Source organism: Tiliqua scincoides, chromosome 5 (genome assembly GCF_035046505.1).
Source record: "Tiliqua scincoides isolate rTilSci1 chromosome 5, rTilSci1.hap2, whole genome shotgun sequence".
Classification (NCBI taxonomy): Eukaryota; Metazoa; Chordata; class Lepidosauria; order Squamata; family Scincidae; genus Tiliqua; species Tiliqua scincoides.
In genome coordinates this window covers 75,619,136-75,636,079 of record NC_089825.1, presented here as the reverse complement: position 1 = coordinate 75,636,079, position 16,944 = coordinate 75,619,136, and the positions used below count along the sequence as shown (strand labels likewise).

The window sequence follows — 16,944 nt, the reverse complement described above, 5'->3', positions numbered from 1 at the left end:
AATGAAGCCTGACCACTAATGCACCTTTCGAAATCTTTTCTGAAATTCTAAGCCCCCCATTGCTATCTCTGTGTGACATAGACTGGAGGGGGGAATACCTCAAGATTGTTAACAAAGTGCTTGTCTCTGTTTTGAAAAACTGGCACACTATGAGAAACAAATTCCTCTAGCAGCAGTGAATGCTACTTGGACAGTTCAGCATCTACAATTTTCTAGGCCTTTTGGGAAATCTAGGCCTTTTAAAGTGAGCATGCTGCTTTATGGCTTCCCAACTGGTTTCTGGTCCACCCACAATTCATGACTGCTATTCTGCCTCCCTACAGTCATTCTGAAAGCTATGCATAGAAGTTGTACAAGTTCTGCTGCTTGCGGGACTCTGCTCTTATGGAGGATGTGGGGATTTACTCCTGAAGAACATATTAAACATCTTAGGAATACTATCCAGGCACAATTCAGATACTGAAATGCTGAGCTACTTTTGGATTCTCTCTCTGAGGTACATCCTTCCTACATTTTGACACATACATAGAAATAATGTGCGTGATGCAGCCTCAGACTCACTATCAAGTTGGACAAATACTACTGAGATAGATGGAGGGACATTACCTGGAAGCCTACAGCCTCATATGCTATAGAGTGTGCTCAAAGTGTGCTCCTAGGAGCCCTTGGGCTTCCCAACACCCATTCAGTTGCTTCATGAGCTCAACATAAGTGGCCCAAAAAGTGCCAGTGCTCTGAGGCTCCCCATGACTCCATGCATGTGCCAGTGGGGCTCTGTAAAGGGCCCCAGAGATGGCTAAGTTTGAGAACCACTGCAATAGAGAAGTAATGCACTTGGCCTTGCTAGTCAGGCCTTTCATTCTTTTCTTTGTCTAAGTACTCTTTCATAATGAGTTGTAGCCAGTGCTGCAAGTGGTATCTGCATGTGCAGGAAATTCTGGCTTCACCATGTGTAGGCCCTACAAGAGCACCCTGTGATTCAATGAACATGACAGGGAGAATTTTATGCTGCAGGGAGAATGCAAGCTTTAAAAGATTACTTTAGCAGACCACGTTTTGCATTTTCAATTACAGCCAACCAATAATCTTACCATACACAGCAAACACATCTTTAATCTCTTTTTCAAGGACTTTCAAAGCAGCCTCAATGCCATAGGTATTAGCCACTGCATGAATGTCATTGCAATAAAGCCTGTTCAGATCAAAAATCTGAAAGATAAAAGATGATCAGGTGTAGGTGATCACAATTAAGAAAACTTTCATCACATCCAATCATCGCTTTTATGAACTGCTGCAGAACGACAGAATAGAAAATTAGCAGGTAGTTCGTTTGCAACAAAAGTAGTGCAGTGGATAACAAGAAAGAGGGTTTCCCTATAATTGAGATTCTGATGAACCACAGCATTGATCCCCTGGCATAAATCACTAATTCACAGAGATCTCTTTGATCAGTTTGCTCTACATTAATCCTTTTTAAAAATACTTCAATAGCATAGCAGGAAAATCCAATTGACAAATACATTTTCACATGTATGGTTGAAATCCTATCCCCACACAGTACTATACTCCTCCCCTCTGCTGTGGGCCTTTACTTCTGTGGCACTGAATTGCTATTTCTGCTGCCTGGTGCTGTCCTGCAAAGATCAGATAAGGCAGATGAAACTTTCATTTCAAAAACCTTATTTATCCAAACACAAAAGGACAGGAAAGGTTTCTCCTTCAGTTCATGTCAGTGACCTGCTTATAGTTCTGAGACAACACATTGTAAAAAAGAAACAAGTGTACAAGCAGTTTTATGTCTACTGTGACATTCAAATTACACTGCTACATTCAAAAGAAAAAATTGAGGAATCTCTTGGAATTGCTGACAAAATTCCACTGGCTTAACTTCAGTGTCCTTAAGGGTATGGATAAGCTGCTCAAAAAGTACCATGAAAAGACCAGGAAAGTGAGTTTAAAAAATAGTGATCATTCTCAAAAGTAAGATTCCTCATTACTTTCCCTCTGACCCACTACAGAAAAAAAGCAGAACGTCCAGCCCATTACGTACGTTAGTGTATCGAAAGAGCTCAGGGAGGTTTATCCCTTCAGTCTGCAAAGTGAGCTCCTTCTCTCCAGTCTTGTTAGTGGATTCATTGAGGAGACACCGGGTAATCCCTTTTGTCTCATGGATAACAGTGTTGTTTGCTAGGGATACCACAAGTGAGGCTAAATCGAAGTACTCCTTTGTCAGAGGAAGCTTCAGTGAGACCTAGATGGGAACACAGTGCAATGCTGGACTGAAAGAGAGAGTTTTCAGAAAACTGAACCACCCAGTAACACACATGTAAGCACCCACATCTTCTCAATCTATAGTGTGTGTGTTTGGGGGGGGGGGGAGAACCTCACCCAATGATCTCTAGAGCAGACAGTGAGCAACTCCTTTGGCCTAGCCTTCTGGTTTTGCTCTTAGAATGTGGCTCTGAACCAAACTGCCCAGAGTAAGTATGTCTGCTGAAAATTCCCGAATATTACCTAAAAATACATGTCTGCTGAAATACTTGATGAGGCCACCAGGTTTTGACAGGCAGAGGTACAGCTTCGGAAAAGAGGTTTGGCGTACAAGCAGAACTCAGGTTGGACTAGCCAAGACATACCAATGTCTGAGGCAGAAAAACCAAGTGGTTGCTCCCTTCACTCCTTGGCAAGCCCCACATTGTCCAAGGGTGGATCGTTCCCTTCAATCAGATTTGGACAGAACCACCTTTCCAGGAGATGGTGCTTCATGTTAGACCTATTGCACTGCACTATCGTTAATGGTACCCAAAACGTACTGCCTCTGTTAGTCATCTCACTTTGCCTCATATTATTGCCACCATGGCCATATTATTGCCATTACTGAAGAATGAAGTTGCTGATCTCTTGACTAAGGTATGCAACTTGTCCCTCAAAACGGCCACGGTGCCAGACGATTGGAGGATAGCAAATGTCACGCCTATCTTTAAAAAGGGAAAGAGGGGGGACCCAGGAAACTATAGGCCGGTCAGCCTAACATCTATACCGGGTAAGATGGTGGAATGCCTCATCAAAGATAGGATCTCAAAACACTTAGACGAACAGGCCTTGCTGAGGGAGAGTCAGCATGGCTTCTGTAAGGGTAAGTCTTGCCTCACGAACCTTATAGAATTCTTTGAAAAGGTCAACAGGCATGTGGATGCGGGAGAACCCGTGGACATTATATATCTGGACTTTCAGAAGGCGTTTGACACTGTCCCTCACCAAAGGCTACTGAAAAAACTCCACAGTCAGGGAATTAGAGGACAGGTTCTCTCATGGATTGAGAACTGGTTGGAGGCCAGGAAGCAGAGAGTGGGTGTCAATGGGCAATTTTCACAATGGAGAGAGGTGAAAAGTGGTGTGCCCCAAGGATCTGTCCTGGGACCGGTGCTTTTCAACCTCTTCATAAATGACCTGGAGACATGGTTGAGCAGTGAGGTGGCTACATTTGCAGACGACACCAAACTTTTCCGAGTGGTGAAGACCAGAAGTGATTGTGAAGAGCTCCAGAAAGATCTCTCCAGACTGGCAGAATGGGCAGCAAAATGGCAGATGCGCTTCAATGTCAGTAAGTGTAAAGTCCTGCACATTGGGGCAAAAAATCAAAACTTTAGATATAGGCTGATGGGTTCTGAGCTGTCTGTGACAGACCAGGAGAGAGATCTTGGGGTGGTGGTGGACAGGTCGATGAAAGTGTCGACCCAATGTGCGGCGGCAGTGAAGAAGGCCAATTCTATGCTTGGGATCATTAGGAAGGGTATTGAGAACAAAACAGCTAATATTATAATGCCGTTGTACAAAACTATGGTAAGGCCACAACTGGAGTATTGTGTCCAGTTCTAGTCGCCACATCTCAAAAAAGACATAGTGGAAATGGAAAAGGTGCAAAAGAGAGCGACTAAGATGATTACGGGGCTGGGGCACCTTCCTTATGAGGCTATGGCGTTTGGGCCTCTTCAGCCTAGAGAAGAGACGCCTGAGGGGGGACATGATTGAGACATACAAAATTATGCAGGGGATGGACAGAGTGGATAGGGAGATGCTCTTTACACTCTCACATAATACCAGAACCAGGGGACATCCACTAAAATTGAGTGTTGGGTGGGTTAGGACAGACAAAAGGAAATATTTCTTTACTCAGCGTGTGGTCGGTCTGTGGAACTCCTTGCCACAGGATGTGGTGCTGGCGTCTAGCCTAGGCGCCTTTAAAAGGGGATTGGACAAGTTTCTGGAGGAATAATCCATTACGGGGTACAAGCCATGATGTGTATGTGCAACCTCCTGATTTTAGAAATGGGCTATGTCAGAATGCCAGATGCAAGGGAGGGCACCAGGATGAGGTCTCTTGTTATCTGGTGTGCTCCCTGGGGCATTTGGTGGGCCGCTGTGAGATACAGGAAGCTGGACTAGATGGGCCTATGGCCTGATCCAGTGGGGCTGTTCTTATGTTCACCACTACCAAAAAATTATGACACATCTAAGGTATACTGAATATCTGTTTTTAAATATAAACAAATCACCCTTCCATATAATCTTACCTCACACCACAGTTCATTATTCAGATCATATACATAGTTCTCGATAGCATCATGACTCTCCTGTACAGCGCTAACTCTATGGCGTGCTAGTTCATCCAAGTCCTCCCTCTTGTTCTGTGCCTGTTGACTAAAGAAAGGGGCATAATGCTCATCCTGAGTTGCAGGTGCTGCTGAATCCTTTTCATGCAGTGTAGCCTCCTCCTCGTCTGGAATTTCATCATCATCCACTTCATTGTCATCATCACTCTCATAATCAACCTGCAAGAGAAACAATTCCACATTCAATTCAAATGTACTAACACAAAAGCAAAAAGGGAAACAGTTGGGCCTGCCAATTCATCATGGAGAGAAGGTTCTTCAAAACACTCCATCATCAAAGTATACAGAAGCTGGTAGCTGAGTCTTCAACAAATATCTTATTTACAACCCTATCTCCCTGCCACACCCCCTCAAAAGTGATGAACCAAGGAGATTATAGCTGTTGGAGAGGTGGCAAGAGACCAAAGAGGGGACCCTCCTCACCTAAGTTAATAAATACAGTTGGCCTGCAATGTATGCAAGGTTTACGTTCCAGAATCAGCACACAAAGCTAAAACTGCATGTACTTAAAATTCTGAAAAAGGCTTGCATCCAAAAAATACTTACTGTCTCTTGTAACTTTTAAAAAGTTACAAAAATAGTGGAAACTGAGACCAACTGAGGAGCAGCAACCTCATCCTGCCTTCTCAGGTTTACTCTGGAGGAAGAGTCACAAGTAAACCTGAGAAGCCATGCAGGAAGCCATGGTGTAGGTTTCCTCCTGAGGAAGCTGCTTGAACCATTCACTAATGAAACTATGCCATATCTCCAAAACTAGACGTGATAGGGCAAAATGGATGCCATTTTTGGAATCAGCACCCCAAATACACCCAGAAATTGGTGTAACATTTAAGGAAGCAATATGTGTGTTGGCCTGTGTTATGTAAGTGGAATGGCAGGTGGAATCAAATGCACTATTCAAACTGTTTTTTCTTCTATTTGTGTCTTCTTGTTTGCTGAGCGCATGTACAGGCATGCCCCCTTATCTGTGGGGGTTCCATTCTGGAACAGCCCATGGACAGCTTAAACTGCAGATATGGGCTAATGCCCTTCCCTGCAGTCCAGGGGCCGCCCCCCCCCACCAGACGTGAGGGAAACTCTGCTCACCTTGCCTCTGGAGGGCTTCTGGGCCCAGCAGAGACCGAGGATGTTCATCCCCAGCCTCTGCCAGGCTCCAACTGAGCTCTTGACGTGAAAAAATGCAACTTTCAGTTTCACGGAGAAACCGGAAGTGACATTTTAAAACGCACTGAATATGTGGATACGGGATCTGCGGATACGGGGGCCCCTGTAGTTGAATTTGCACCAGTAAAGCGCACATAAGATGGGGCTGACTGTATAAGTATAGGACAAAGGATGTAAAATTCTTAAGCAGATAGAAGAAAAAGCTTTGCTGAAGGAGAATCAGCATGCAATGCTAAGTCCTGCCTCATTAACCTACTAGAGGTTTTTTTAAAAAAAAAACAAAAAGTATCAGCAAGCATGTGGAAAGAGGTGATCCAACTCTTATTGTATACCTGGACTTCCAGAAAGCTTTCAAAGATGTTCCTAACTAATACATTCTTGAAAAAACTTAGCAATCATGGAGTAAGAGGAGAGCAAAACAACAGGAAGCCAAGAGTAAGAATAAATGGGTAATTTTCAGAGTGGATGAGAGAAAGAATGATTACCTCCTCTTCCTGCTTTGCCCTTCTTTTTGCATCTGTAGCATCATCATCCCCCTCACCGGTGTCATCCTCAGGAACTCTCCCTTCTTCCTCAGCTTCAGCTTCATAGTCTTCCTATGCCAAAAGGAAGAATGCAAATAGGAATGGATTCAAGAGTCATGGGTTACTCGTCATACAGATTTGAGTTCTATTGTTGGGAGGTCTCAAATTCATCTTAGACAACTGAAAACCCCACATCTACCAGAAATGAACAGCAATACTTTTGCTATGCAAGGCTTCCTTAATTTGGTTGCCATGTAATGTTTAGAAGTTATATCATTTGGCTTGTATAATGACAATTTATATAATTCTATTATACAGAAAACAGTGGTGATATTTCCCACCAATAAATATTGCTTTTCAAAGTCACAGCTTAACACAAGATACCCCAACTATAGAGGTGAACACTCCAGTTATCAACAATTCACTTAATCATGTTGCTTGGAGTGCCCTCAGAATGGCTCTCCAATGACATGGCACAATGCATATTTATAAGAGTGCTAAGAATTGCATGAAACTTCTTATTCTAGTGGTGTCAAACTTGCTTCACACAGCAGGCCAAATAGCATTCATGGCAGCTGCTGAGGGCTGGAAGTGATGTCACTTAGAAGCAAGTGAGGCACAGGTGATGACAGAAATAAGCACTTTTTTTCCACCTAAGAACTCATTAGCTGCGAATGACAGAAGAGAAAATATACAAATCTTGATCATATTTTCAAGATATGGGGGAGCCCAATTATCACATGAGTTGCCCCCTTTCAGCAACACTGATTTTGCCAAGGTGTCACTTCTTCACTCAGCAGCTAAGTGATCTGCAAAGTGATACCTCAGCAGAAGCTGTGCCGCAGAAAGGGATGCCTGCTGGATAACTGAGCTCTCCTAATGCCTTGGCAGGACCTCCCTTCTCACCCCTCTTGATCTAACCCTTCCCCTGTACAGTTTCTCACCTTCTGAGGCTTCCTTCAATCTGTCCCTTCTAGTGTATTGGCAGAAGCAGGGCTGCTGAAATGGCAGCAAGGGGAAAGCCCACTCAGGCCACCATTTCAGGCCACCCTCTCACCCTTTCAGTGTTGCTGAAAGCTTGGCCTGCTTGATAATTGGGTTTTCCCAGCACCACCCTTTCTGCAGCCCGCTTCCACCCATGCATCATTTCAAAGCTCCCAGCAGGTGCTGGGAGAACCCATTTATCATATGGGCTAGATAAAGAGCTTCGGCTCTATGTTCAACACCCTTGATTTATTCCAAAGTCATATCTAAACCTTCAGCACTTCTCCCAGGCAGCTCACAGATAGTAGTAAAACAATAAATGAAAACTAACATATCTACCAAGAATTATAACAAATGAAAGCAACTAGCATTACAACAACAGAATACAAGCAGGATATCAACCAGTTCAGTATCTTTAGTAATCATTCTCGGAAAACACAATAATTTTAAGACAAAGAGGAAATAGTGTAGCACAATGTATTTACCAAATGATTCCTGGGCTTTTAAGACAGCTTTTCAGCAGATCCAGTCTATCAGGATTGATAATACTTGTACATCTAAGGGGACAAGACCTTTACCTGGCTTTCTTGAGATGCTCTACCTTCCCCATCATGGTCTAAGTCCTTCTGAACTGCTTTTCGAGTGCTTACAGTGTGGTAAGAGGCCAACTTTGAACTCTTCCTCTTAATTGTTTCCAACAAGATTTTAAAGAATCTGGTGTGAAGGAAAGAATGAAGAAGCATTCACAATACAAATCTCATAAGTTCTGGATTCTAGGCTGTGCATTATTATAATCTCTGTCAGGAAGACTCTGTCTTCCTGAATCCTATCAATTCAGAGGACTTATAAAATTGGTTTTGTAATAAAATTATGTGACACTTGCAGTTAACTCCCCTTGCACCAATTTTCTCTCTCCAAAGTAGAAGAATGGCCTTTACCACCAAAGCATTCTTCTTGTCTTACAAAGCAGCAGCAATTCTTAAAAAGTTTTTTGAAAGTACAAACTTTATGGCAAAGGCTAATGAACTATAAGCAGATCAATGTGCATTCTGCTAATCCCTGCTAACTGGGCAAAGAGGCATCTTTTAAAGTGGTATCCTCTTATACGTATTTAGCAAGGGGAGAGCATCTGTCCCTCTTCACCCCAGTCTGGCGTCTTTTCCAGAGACACCAGCTGCTGCTGGAATCTCTTCTGTATTTTTTTAATATTGTGAGCCTTTGGGGCAGGGAACTATTTATTAACTTATTTTACTATGTAAACCATTTGTCAACTACTCTTATTGAAAAGTGCAATATAAGTATTCTTAATAATGAGTATTCTGTGAAGGTATTAATTTTTATACTTGTGTACTGCTTCCTGAGAAGAAACATCCTGAGAATCTCACACAACCTTTCAGGTTGTGTTTTGTTTGGGGGGGTTTGGTTAATTGGTTCTTAACAGCTTTGCTGCCTTAAAGGCTAGAAAATAAGCTTGAAAGCATATTGCAGATAATACCAGAATGGAGGAAAGCACTTCTCTCTCATTAATTCATACACTCCCAGTTATGTTCAAAAGGAAGCCAGAGTTTTGAAATTCAAAAAGGTATAGTTGCAGGGTTTCTTCCATACAAGGATCAGCTAAATTATATAAGGAGGATATGTACCAAAGTTATTATCTGACAGGGCAATCCCAACTTTGTGCTCCACTGGTGCAGCAGCCACTGTGCCAGCTTAGAGTATCATAAACATGCTGTAAAGCTATTCCACCAGCGCCAAATCCAGAGCTGTCAGTGCCAGAGCAGGTAAGAACAGCACTATTTGGGATGCGGGGGAAGTGTTTCTGGATGGGGGGCAATTCAGGCCTGGGAGGGGGAAGTGGTGGCAGCCTCTGAGATATTCTAACCCTCATCCTGTGTCTGAAAGCCCTACATGCGGCTTTTCAGACTTGAGCCGGCTACTTAGCCAGCGCAGATCTGAAAAGCCCCATGGTTAGGATTGAGCCTGTGAGTAATTTTACTGTTACTTAAACTGAAAGTAAAGCCTGGAAAACACAAGCACAAGTAGGAGTTAAGAACATAAGAACAGCCCCGCTGGATCAGGTCATATGCTCAACAAGTCCAGCTTCCTGTATCTCACAGTGGCCCACCAAATGTCCATCAGTTGACACTGACCGTGTCTCCACAAAATGCAAGATGTCCTTCGGCTTCACACACTTCTCTTCCCGATAGCATTCAGATGGTAAGAAATAAAATTTGATGGTGTAAATGCGGTGCTTGTTTAGTGTACCTTCCAAACACAAAGACTCTCCAATATCAATTTTCTCTAACACCTAAAATAGTAAGAAGAATATCTAAATTCCCATGCTGTACCATTATAACACATTCTGGGAGTCAAGACAGTCAAGATTTCCCACTCATAACACTGTCCTGCTTCCTTTCTTCCTCCCGGGTCCTTTGACAGGCAGAAGACACCCAAGCAATAGACTCAACAGTGCTTCCTCCACTTGAGAGCTAGAACTAATGTGACCAAGATAGGCCAAGGCCCTAGGAGGAATGCCCATGACTTACCTCGCCTAAGTACACTCTGGTGAGCTGCTTCTTCAGTCTCCTCACCTTCTTGTAAGCTTTCTTTGTATTAAGTACAGGAATGCTCATCATTGGGGTTTTAATATTAGCACTGGCTACCATCAGGATCTCCCGCAACCTTTAGAAAGGAACATCACATGTCTAGTCACCATGACACTGAACACTCAAATATAAAATAAACTTATCAACCTGATAAACTTTTGTTCTTCTCATTCGTAGGACAGATCCTGCCTCTGAGCAGGGAGGAAAAGTATTCTGTTTCTAGATCCCCCCATGAGTGAGATCTACCTCTGGTCCAACAGGAGGAGTAAAGCTTTCCTTTTCTCACATATGTGATCCAGAGGGGAGAGTGTGGGAGGAGTGTGACTGAGGAGGCCACCTGAGCTCTCATGTCTACTGCAAGAGGTAGGGCATATAATGGCTCCTGAAAGAACTCCACACCTCTGTAACAAGAGTGTTGCTGAGAGAAAGTATGGTTTAACTGCTTAACTAAGGACAGGAACTTGAAGTCACATCAAAGATGAGCCATCTGCTTTGTAAGAAACAGGGAGAGAGATAAAGAAAATTACTCAGTTCAGTGTAGCTTCCAGGGTGGTAGCAGTATTGCCAGGGGGTGAGCCAGCCATGGTCAGCAGCTCAATCTTTGAAGAGCCAGAAAAACTGGAGGTCACATTCTCAACAATAAATCTTCCATGCCATTGGCTGAAGGACATCACACCTTGGCTCCTGCCTCTGTGCAGCAGCATAGCTAGAGGGGGGTCAAAACACTAAATATTGAAGGTGCTGCAACTCGCCATGTTAGCACCGCTTCCTCTGCCTTTCAAGCCTTTCAGGATGGTGAGGGCAACATGGAGGAGATGCCTCCGCTTTGCTTTTGCCACCCACTATGACTCCAGTGGCGAAGGGGAGGGCCACTTACACAGCAAATTACAGTGCTGTCAATACTTAGCACACTGCCTCTGTGAAGAATGGGAAAAGGACCTTCACACAGGCCAGGAAAGTGCTAAAGCCTTCCCCTACCACCTTTGCATGGGAGAGAAGGGGGGGAATATTTGTCTTCGTGTCTTATGCTTGGTCTTATGTTACACTGGCATTCAGGGGAGCAAGGGGGGCAAATGCCCCAGGGTGCCATGCCTCTGGCAGCAGCACCACTTTTCTCACTCCCCTGGCTGCTGCCACTGCCTCCATCCAGGGGCCTACAGAGAGCTGGTGATTTTGTCATATGGGGGTGTTAAAAATTTCCTGCTTGATGACATCACTTCCAGTCATGACATCACTTCTAGTGGGTCATGACACATTCTCATTCTAAAAAGTGGGTCTCGGTGCTAAAAAGTTTGAGAACCACTGTCTTAGAAATGTAACCTCCTCTCTCATACGTTGGATACTGGACATTTGATACAATACTCTTACCTTGGTATACCAAGTGTGACATTCATTTCACCTCTTCCAGCAAAATGAAAGGTGTTTAAAGTCATCTGTGTGGAGGGCTCCCCAATGCTCTGAGCAGCAAGCAGACCCACAGCCTCTCCTGGGTCACAGAGCGATTGCTGCCATTTTAAATGTAGCAGATTCTTCAATCTAGGAGAACAAAAGTAAATATTGGGAACAAATGTTTATGCCAAGGAATCAGGAACCAGTCACTAATCTGAAGTCACAAAAAAATGTATTGATAATTATTGTGAAAGATAGCATTTGAACCATAAAGACCATAAATGAGCTTCAGACCGGGGAAGTTATACTAGGAAGGGTATATTAGGAGGGAATATTGGTGACTTGTTCATGTCAATGAGGATTTATGTTGAAATTTTGCAATGTGGTTCTTATTCTCTTGGGCAATTAGTTGAGACCCAATATTAACAAAGGTCAAAACAGAGACATGTGGCATTCTGGACCCAAAGCAAGAAGCAGCAGTGCTTATGCAGGACTGTAAATAAAGTTACCACCTCTCAGAAGAAAGTTCATGTTTGCTGTCACTGAGGCCATTCTGAGTATCCCACGCTCCAAGGAAATTCTCTACTTCATTTTCAAATGTTTCCGACACAGATGCAAAATGGCTGTCTGGCCGCCAGACAGCCAGACTGGGATCAGGACATTTTGTTGCCTTCTTTTGATACTTATTCCGACTCTTCTCATTTAGTTCATACCACATCGTTAACAACTGAAATTCAAATGTGTAAAGAAAATACTTGTTTTCTAGTATTTTTTACACTTTCTTACAAATTTCTTACGTTTAAGTTAATAAGAAGCTATTTTTTCCCCAGCACAAAACAACTATGGATACCTAAAGCAAATTAAGAACTGCAACATGTGCTTAGATATATATCAATGGAAATGGATTTTTTCCCCCCACAGGGTGGGGACTAATTTCTCAGCCCTGATTACACAGGCCAACACACATTTTTCCTTAAACATTACACCAATTCCTGGGTATATTTGGGGTGCTGATTCAAAAAAATGGCATCAGTTTTGCCCTATCATGTCTAGTTTTGGAGCCACAGCACAGCCTCTTTAGTGAATGGGTCAAGCAGCTTCCTCATGAGGAAGCCTACACCATGGCTTCCTCATGAGGAAGCTGCTTGAACCATTCACTAATGAGGCTATACTATATCTCCAAAACTAGAAGTGATAGGGCAAAACGGATGCCATTTTTGGAATTGGCACCCTAAATTCATATCAAACCACCATAGATTTTGGGAAAAACTTTTCTGACCCTCAATTTTGTAGGCCTGTGTTATTTATCAAAAGATCATTGTAAAGATATGAGGATTTGAGAGCATAAGCATAAGGTAGTAAATTAGAACGTACGATTCAGATGGTTAGGAAATAACATCAAGAATTATGGGAGATGGGACACTAAATGCTGCCTAGAGAAAGACCAAACAGGGACACCTGTTCGTCTTTCCCTGACACAGATTTATGGATACAAACAAATGGCAGAGCAACTGGTCGGTCATTTGGTCCAACCCCCTGCCTTAGGCAGGAAATCCTCTTAGAGCATCTCCAACAGGTGTTTTATCAAGCCTCTGCTTGAATATCTCTAATGAGGGAGAGTCCACCAGCTCTCCTGGCATCATGGACAGGTTGCCGGAGATCACTCTTAGATGCTACCAGGAAGTCCAGATAGATAGATTTCTTGTTTAAATTACTGTATCTTATTCCTTATAATCTTTTTCTATGCATTTCTATGCATAGGACTTTGCTCTCCTTTTGTTGTTCTTGCTCTAAATAAACCTTCATATACCTGATGTGTATTTCCTGATAGACTGAAAAAGAGCATCAAGCTGACTCTAAGTGCCTTGATCTAATTGGCCATTCACAAAACCAAAGAGGAACAGATTAGAAACTTAGCACTGAATCTTTTAAATTCCAGGGACTGGTGGCAGAGTTACCAGTTGCATACGGAAAGCCACTGTGGGCCAGGGAGTGAAAGTTGTCAGGCAGAAGCCACACTTACAAAAAGTTAATATTTTCAGGCTATTCTGCCAGAAAGCTCTTTTATAAAATCTGGTTCTCCTGGTCCATAAGGGCATTCCATCACAGTCATACCAGAACTACTGTTTCATGACATAGCACAAATATATCTTGTAAATTTGGAACAGTAAAAGACAAATATACCTCATAATTATACCATAACTTACTCCACATTAACATTATTAAGGAATAATTGCTATCAAATGTTTTCCAAATAACCTGGAGAGTCGCAGGATCTCGCCCGTTGACAAGTTCTCCTGGAGGAATCTGTGCTTTTACACTTGCCAACATCTTCTGAGAAAATAGCAGAAAGCCTCCTTTCCTTCTCAAAGACTGCTGGTGCTTGACTTGCCATTTCTTGATGGATCTGAACTGCCTGTTTGCTTGCTGAAGGTCCATTTTTGGCACAACTTCATCCATATGCTTAGATTTTTCTATCGCCTATAAGAAACAAGATACACAACCAACCCTTCAAAAACTTATGAAAATCCTTGACAATGTATGTTTCTCTACCTGTTGTTTCTTACCTCTACCCTTGCAGTGCTCCAAACAGTAACTAAATATCAGATGATGATGCCCAACAGCATGAGTTTAAACAGGATTCTACTATCTTTTCCAATCTGGCCAAACCAATCTGTTTGGAAAAAGATGCACTGCTTTGTATGCATCCCTGCAAGGACTAAATGGTGCCCAAGACTGTCTATCTGGTCAGCTGCTTCCTTAGCTACAAACCACTATCTGTCCTTGGAGGGGGGCATGTTACCTATAGATCAGATGGAAAGAAAAATTGTCCTTTACCTGCAAAGAACTATGAAATCTACCACAATAGCTTTGGCATGATTGATACTGCCCAGGGTCTTACTACTTTGGCTAAAAAGTCACACAGGAGCAATTTTTAGATGCTTGCATTGTTTGTCATGCGACCTGAGTTTTTAATGTGAATCTGGTAAATTACCATAGAGGTAGGATATATTTTATAAACAATTCTCAAAATTCCTTACTGGTTGATGGTCATGAAGATACTTTGTGGGCAAGATGAAGACAGGTTGCTGAAAGGAAGTGGCATTTTAAGTGCAACTGACTCATGAATTAATGTATGTGCTTACCTCCCCAAAAAAGACAGAAAAAAACATTTTAATTGTATGGTTAACTCTGTCCAACATTCTACTAACTCTGTGTATGTCCCAGAGTGAGCATGAAAAGGGAGAATGAAGCTGCTATTCCCTCAGACCCCACATGTCTCTTGTATCATGCTTTTGATTCTTAAAGAACCAGTACATATTTGTTGACTTTAAGGGACTTTTGGTATTCGCGATTTTGGTTTTATGCTCCTACCTTCAAACATAACCCTTGTGTAAGATGCAGGCTGACTGTATATACTTCTAGTACATGATATGATCCAAAAGCCACATCAATTAACAGGAAACCAGGGGGATGGGGACATCCCAGAATCCTACCTTGTGATTTTCTGCAATAAAAGGAAATTGCTTGGATTGCAAGAACTGTGTCTTGGGGATATCCAACCCATCTTCTCCATACAGAAACTGAACCACACTGCCATCACTGTCTCGTACGGTCAGGTCGTAATGAACAATCAGCCCTTCCAAATGTTTTATGATACACCTGTGTAAAAATTAGTATCATGAGAACATAGGATCATTTTGAATTTCCAATCAAAACTATTTTTCCGAATAGATATTAAGATACTGAAGAAACCCTTCAAATATTCCACATTGTTGGAGAACTATCAGCCACTTTCTAGTTTTGTGTTTTGGTTAGGTTATCGTATGGGGGTGGTGTCTAAGTGCTGCAGGGATCTGAGCCTTGGGAAACAGCTTTGGTTACTAGTGGATGATCTACATCAAGAACGGGGGGGGGGCAGGGGGAAATGTGTCCCTTCTGGACCTCTCAGTGTCTTTTGACTAAATGGCTTTAGGGCCATTTGGCTGGGTTGGTCTTGGGGGTACTGTTGTGCAGTGGTTTTGGCCCTTCCTAGCTGATAGGTCCCAGAAAATATTATTGCAGAACACATGTTTGGCACTTTGGCATGTGAGGTGCCACAGGGTTCCATCATGTTCCCCCATGTTGTTTGATATCTACATGAAACCACTTGGAGAGGTCATCCAAAGGTTTGGAGTTGGGCATCATCAATACACAGATGACAGCCAACTCTACCTTGGTTTACCAACTAATACCAGGGAAGGTGTTGAAATCCTGAAGCACTGTCTGGAAGTGGTGAGGGTCTGGATGTAGGTTAAAAAGCTGAATTTAAATTTGGGGAAAAAACAGAGGTCCTCTTGATTCAGGAAACCATGACTCAGATGCTGGATTGACAACTTGTTGTGAAAGGAGTTGCATTCCCTCTGCTAGAGCAGATTTGCCGTTTGGGGGGGGGTCCTCCTGGATTCATGGCTGCACCTGGACTGCCAGATGGAGGCAGTTGCCGGGGGCCTTTGCCGCCTTAGGTTGGTGTACCAGTGGTGACCATACTTGAGTTGATTATACCTAACCACAGTATTTCTTGTCTTCGTGACATCAAGACTTGACTACTGCTATATGCTGGCCCGGAAGACTGTATGGAAACTGCAATTAGTGCAGAGTGTGGAGGCTCATGTTGTCTCTGGAGGTTGGTGGTTTGACTTGATCTGGCTGCTGCTCCCGTGACTCCACTGGCCGCTGGTTCATTTCTGAGCATAATTCAAGGTGCTGGTTTTTACTTTTAAAGTCTTATATGGTATTTGAGGAACCCTCCCATATGAACCAGCCCCCCCCCCAGGTCAGCTGAGGGGGCCCTCCTGTGTATGCAGACACAAGACTGGAAGTGACCAGTCTTAAGTGTTCTCAAAACACATAGATGAACAAGCTTTGCTGAGGGAGAATCAGCATGGCTTCGGTAGGGGTAAGTCTTGCCCCACGAACCTTTTAGAATTCTTTGAAAAGGTCAACAGGCATGTGGATGCGGGAGAACCCGTGGATATTATATATCTGGATTTTCAGAAGGCGTTCGACACGGTCCCTCACCAAAGGCTACTGAAAAAACTCCACAGTCAGGGAATTAGAAGGCAGATCCTCTCCTGGATTGAGAACTGGTTGAAAACCAGGAAACAGAGAGTGGGTGTCAATGGGCAATTTTCACAGTGGAGAGAAGTGAAAAGCGGTGTGCCCCAAGGATCTGTCCTGGGACCAGTGCTTTTCAACCTCTTGATAAATGACCCGGAGACAGGGGTGAGCAGTGAAGTGAGGTGGCAAAGTCTGCAACCAAACTTTTCCGAGTGGTGAAGACCAGAAGAGATTGTGAGGAGCTTTAGAAGGATCTCTCCAAACTGGCAGAATGGGCAGCAAAATGGCAGATGCGTTTTAATGTCAGTAAGTGTAAAGTCAGGCACATTAGGGCAAAAAATCAAAACTTCACATATAGGCTAATGGGTTCCGAGCTGTCTGTGACAGATCAGGAGAGATATCTTGGGGTGGTGGTGGACAGATCAGGAGAAAGATCTGTGGTGGTGATGGACAGCTCGATGAAAGTGTCGATCCAATGCGTGGCGGCAGTGAAGAAGGCCAATT

At 43.2% G+C, this 16,944-nt stretch overlaps 1 protein-coding gene across 1 annotated transcript in view; it reads right to left on the bottom strand.

Annotated features, from left to right (window-relative positions):
- Positions 1-16,944, bottom strand: part of POLR1A (RNA polymerase I subunit A) — a 40,068-nt gene that overhangs the window by 2,006 nt on the left and 21,118 nt on the right. The window contains exons 22-32 of the mRNA XM_066627229.1: positions 14,838-15,003; positions 13,600-13,821; positions 11,853-12,067; positions 11,320-11,487; positions 9,892-10,027; positions 9,496-9,653; positions 7,924-8,059; positions 6,323-6,433; positions 4,575-4,832; positions 2,051-2,251; positions 1,092-1,209 (exon numbers count right to left, since the gene is read on the bottom strand). Of these exons, the coding sequence (XP_066483326.1) occupies positions 1,092-1,209; positions 2,051-2,251; positions 4,575-4,832; positions 6,323-6,433; positions 7,924-8,059; positions 9,496-9,653; positions 9,892-10,027; positions 11,320-11,487; positions 11,853-12,067; positions 13,600-13,821; positions 14,838-15,003 (1,889 nt within the window). The remainder of the gene's footprint in view (positions 1-1,091; positions 1,210-2,050; positions 2,252-4,574; positions 4,833-6,322; positions 6,434-7,923; positions 8,060-9,495; positions 9,654-9,891; positions 10,028-11,319; positions 11,488-11,852; positions 12,068-13,599; positions 13,822-14,837; positions 15,004-16,944) is intronic.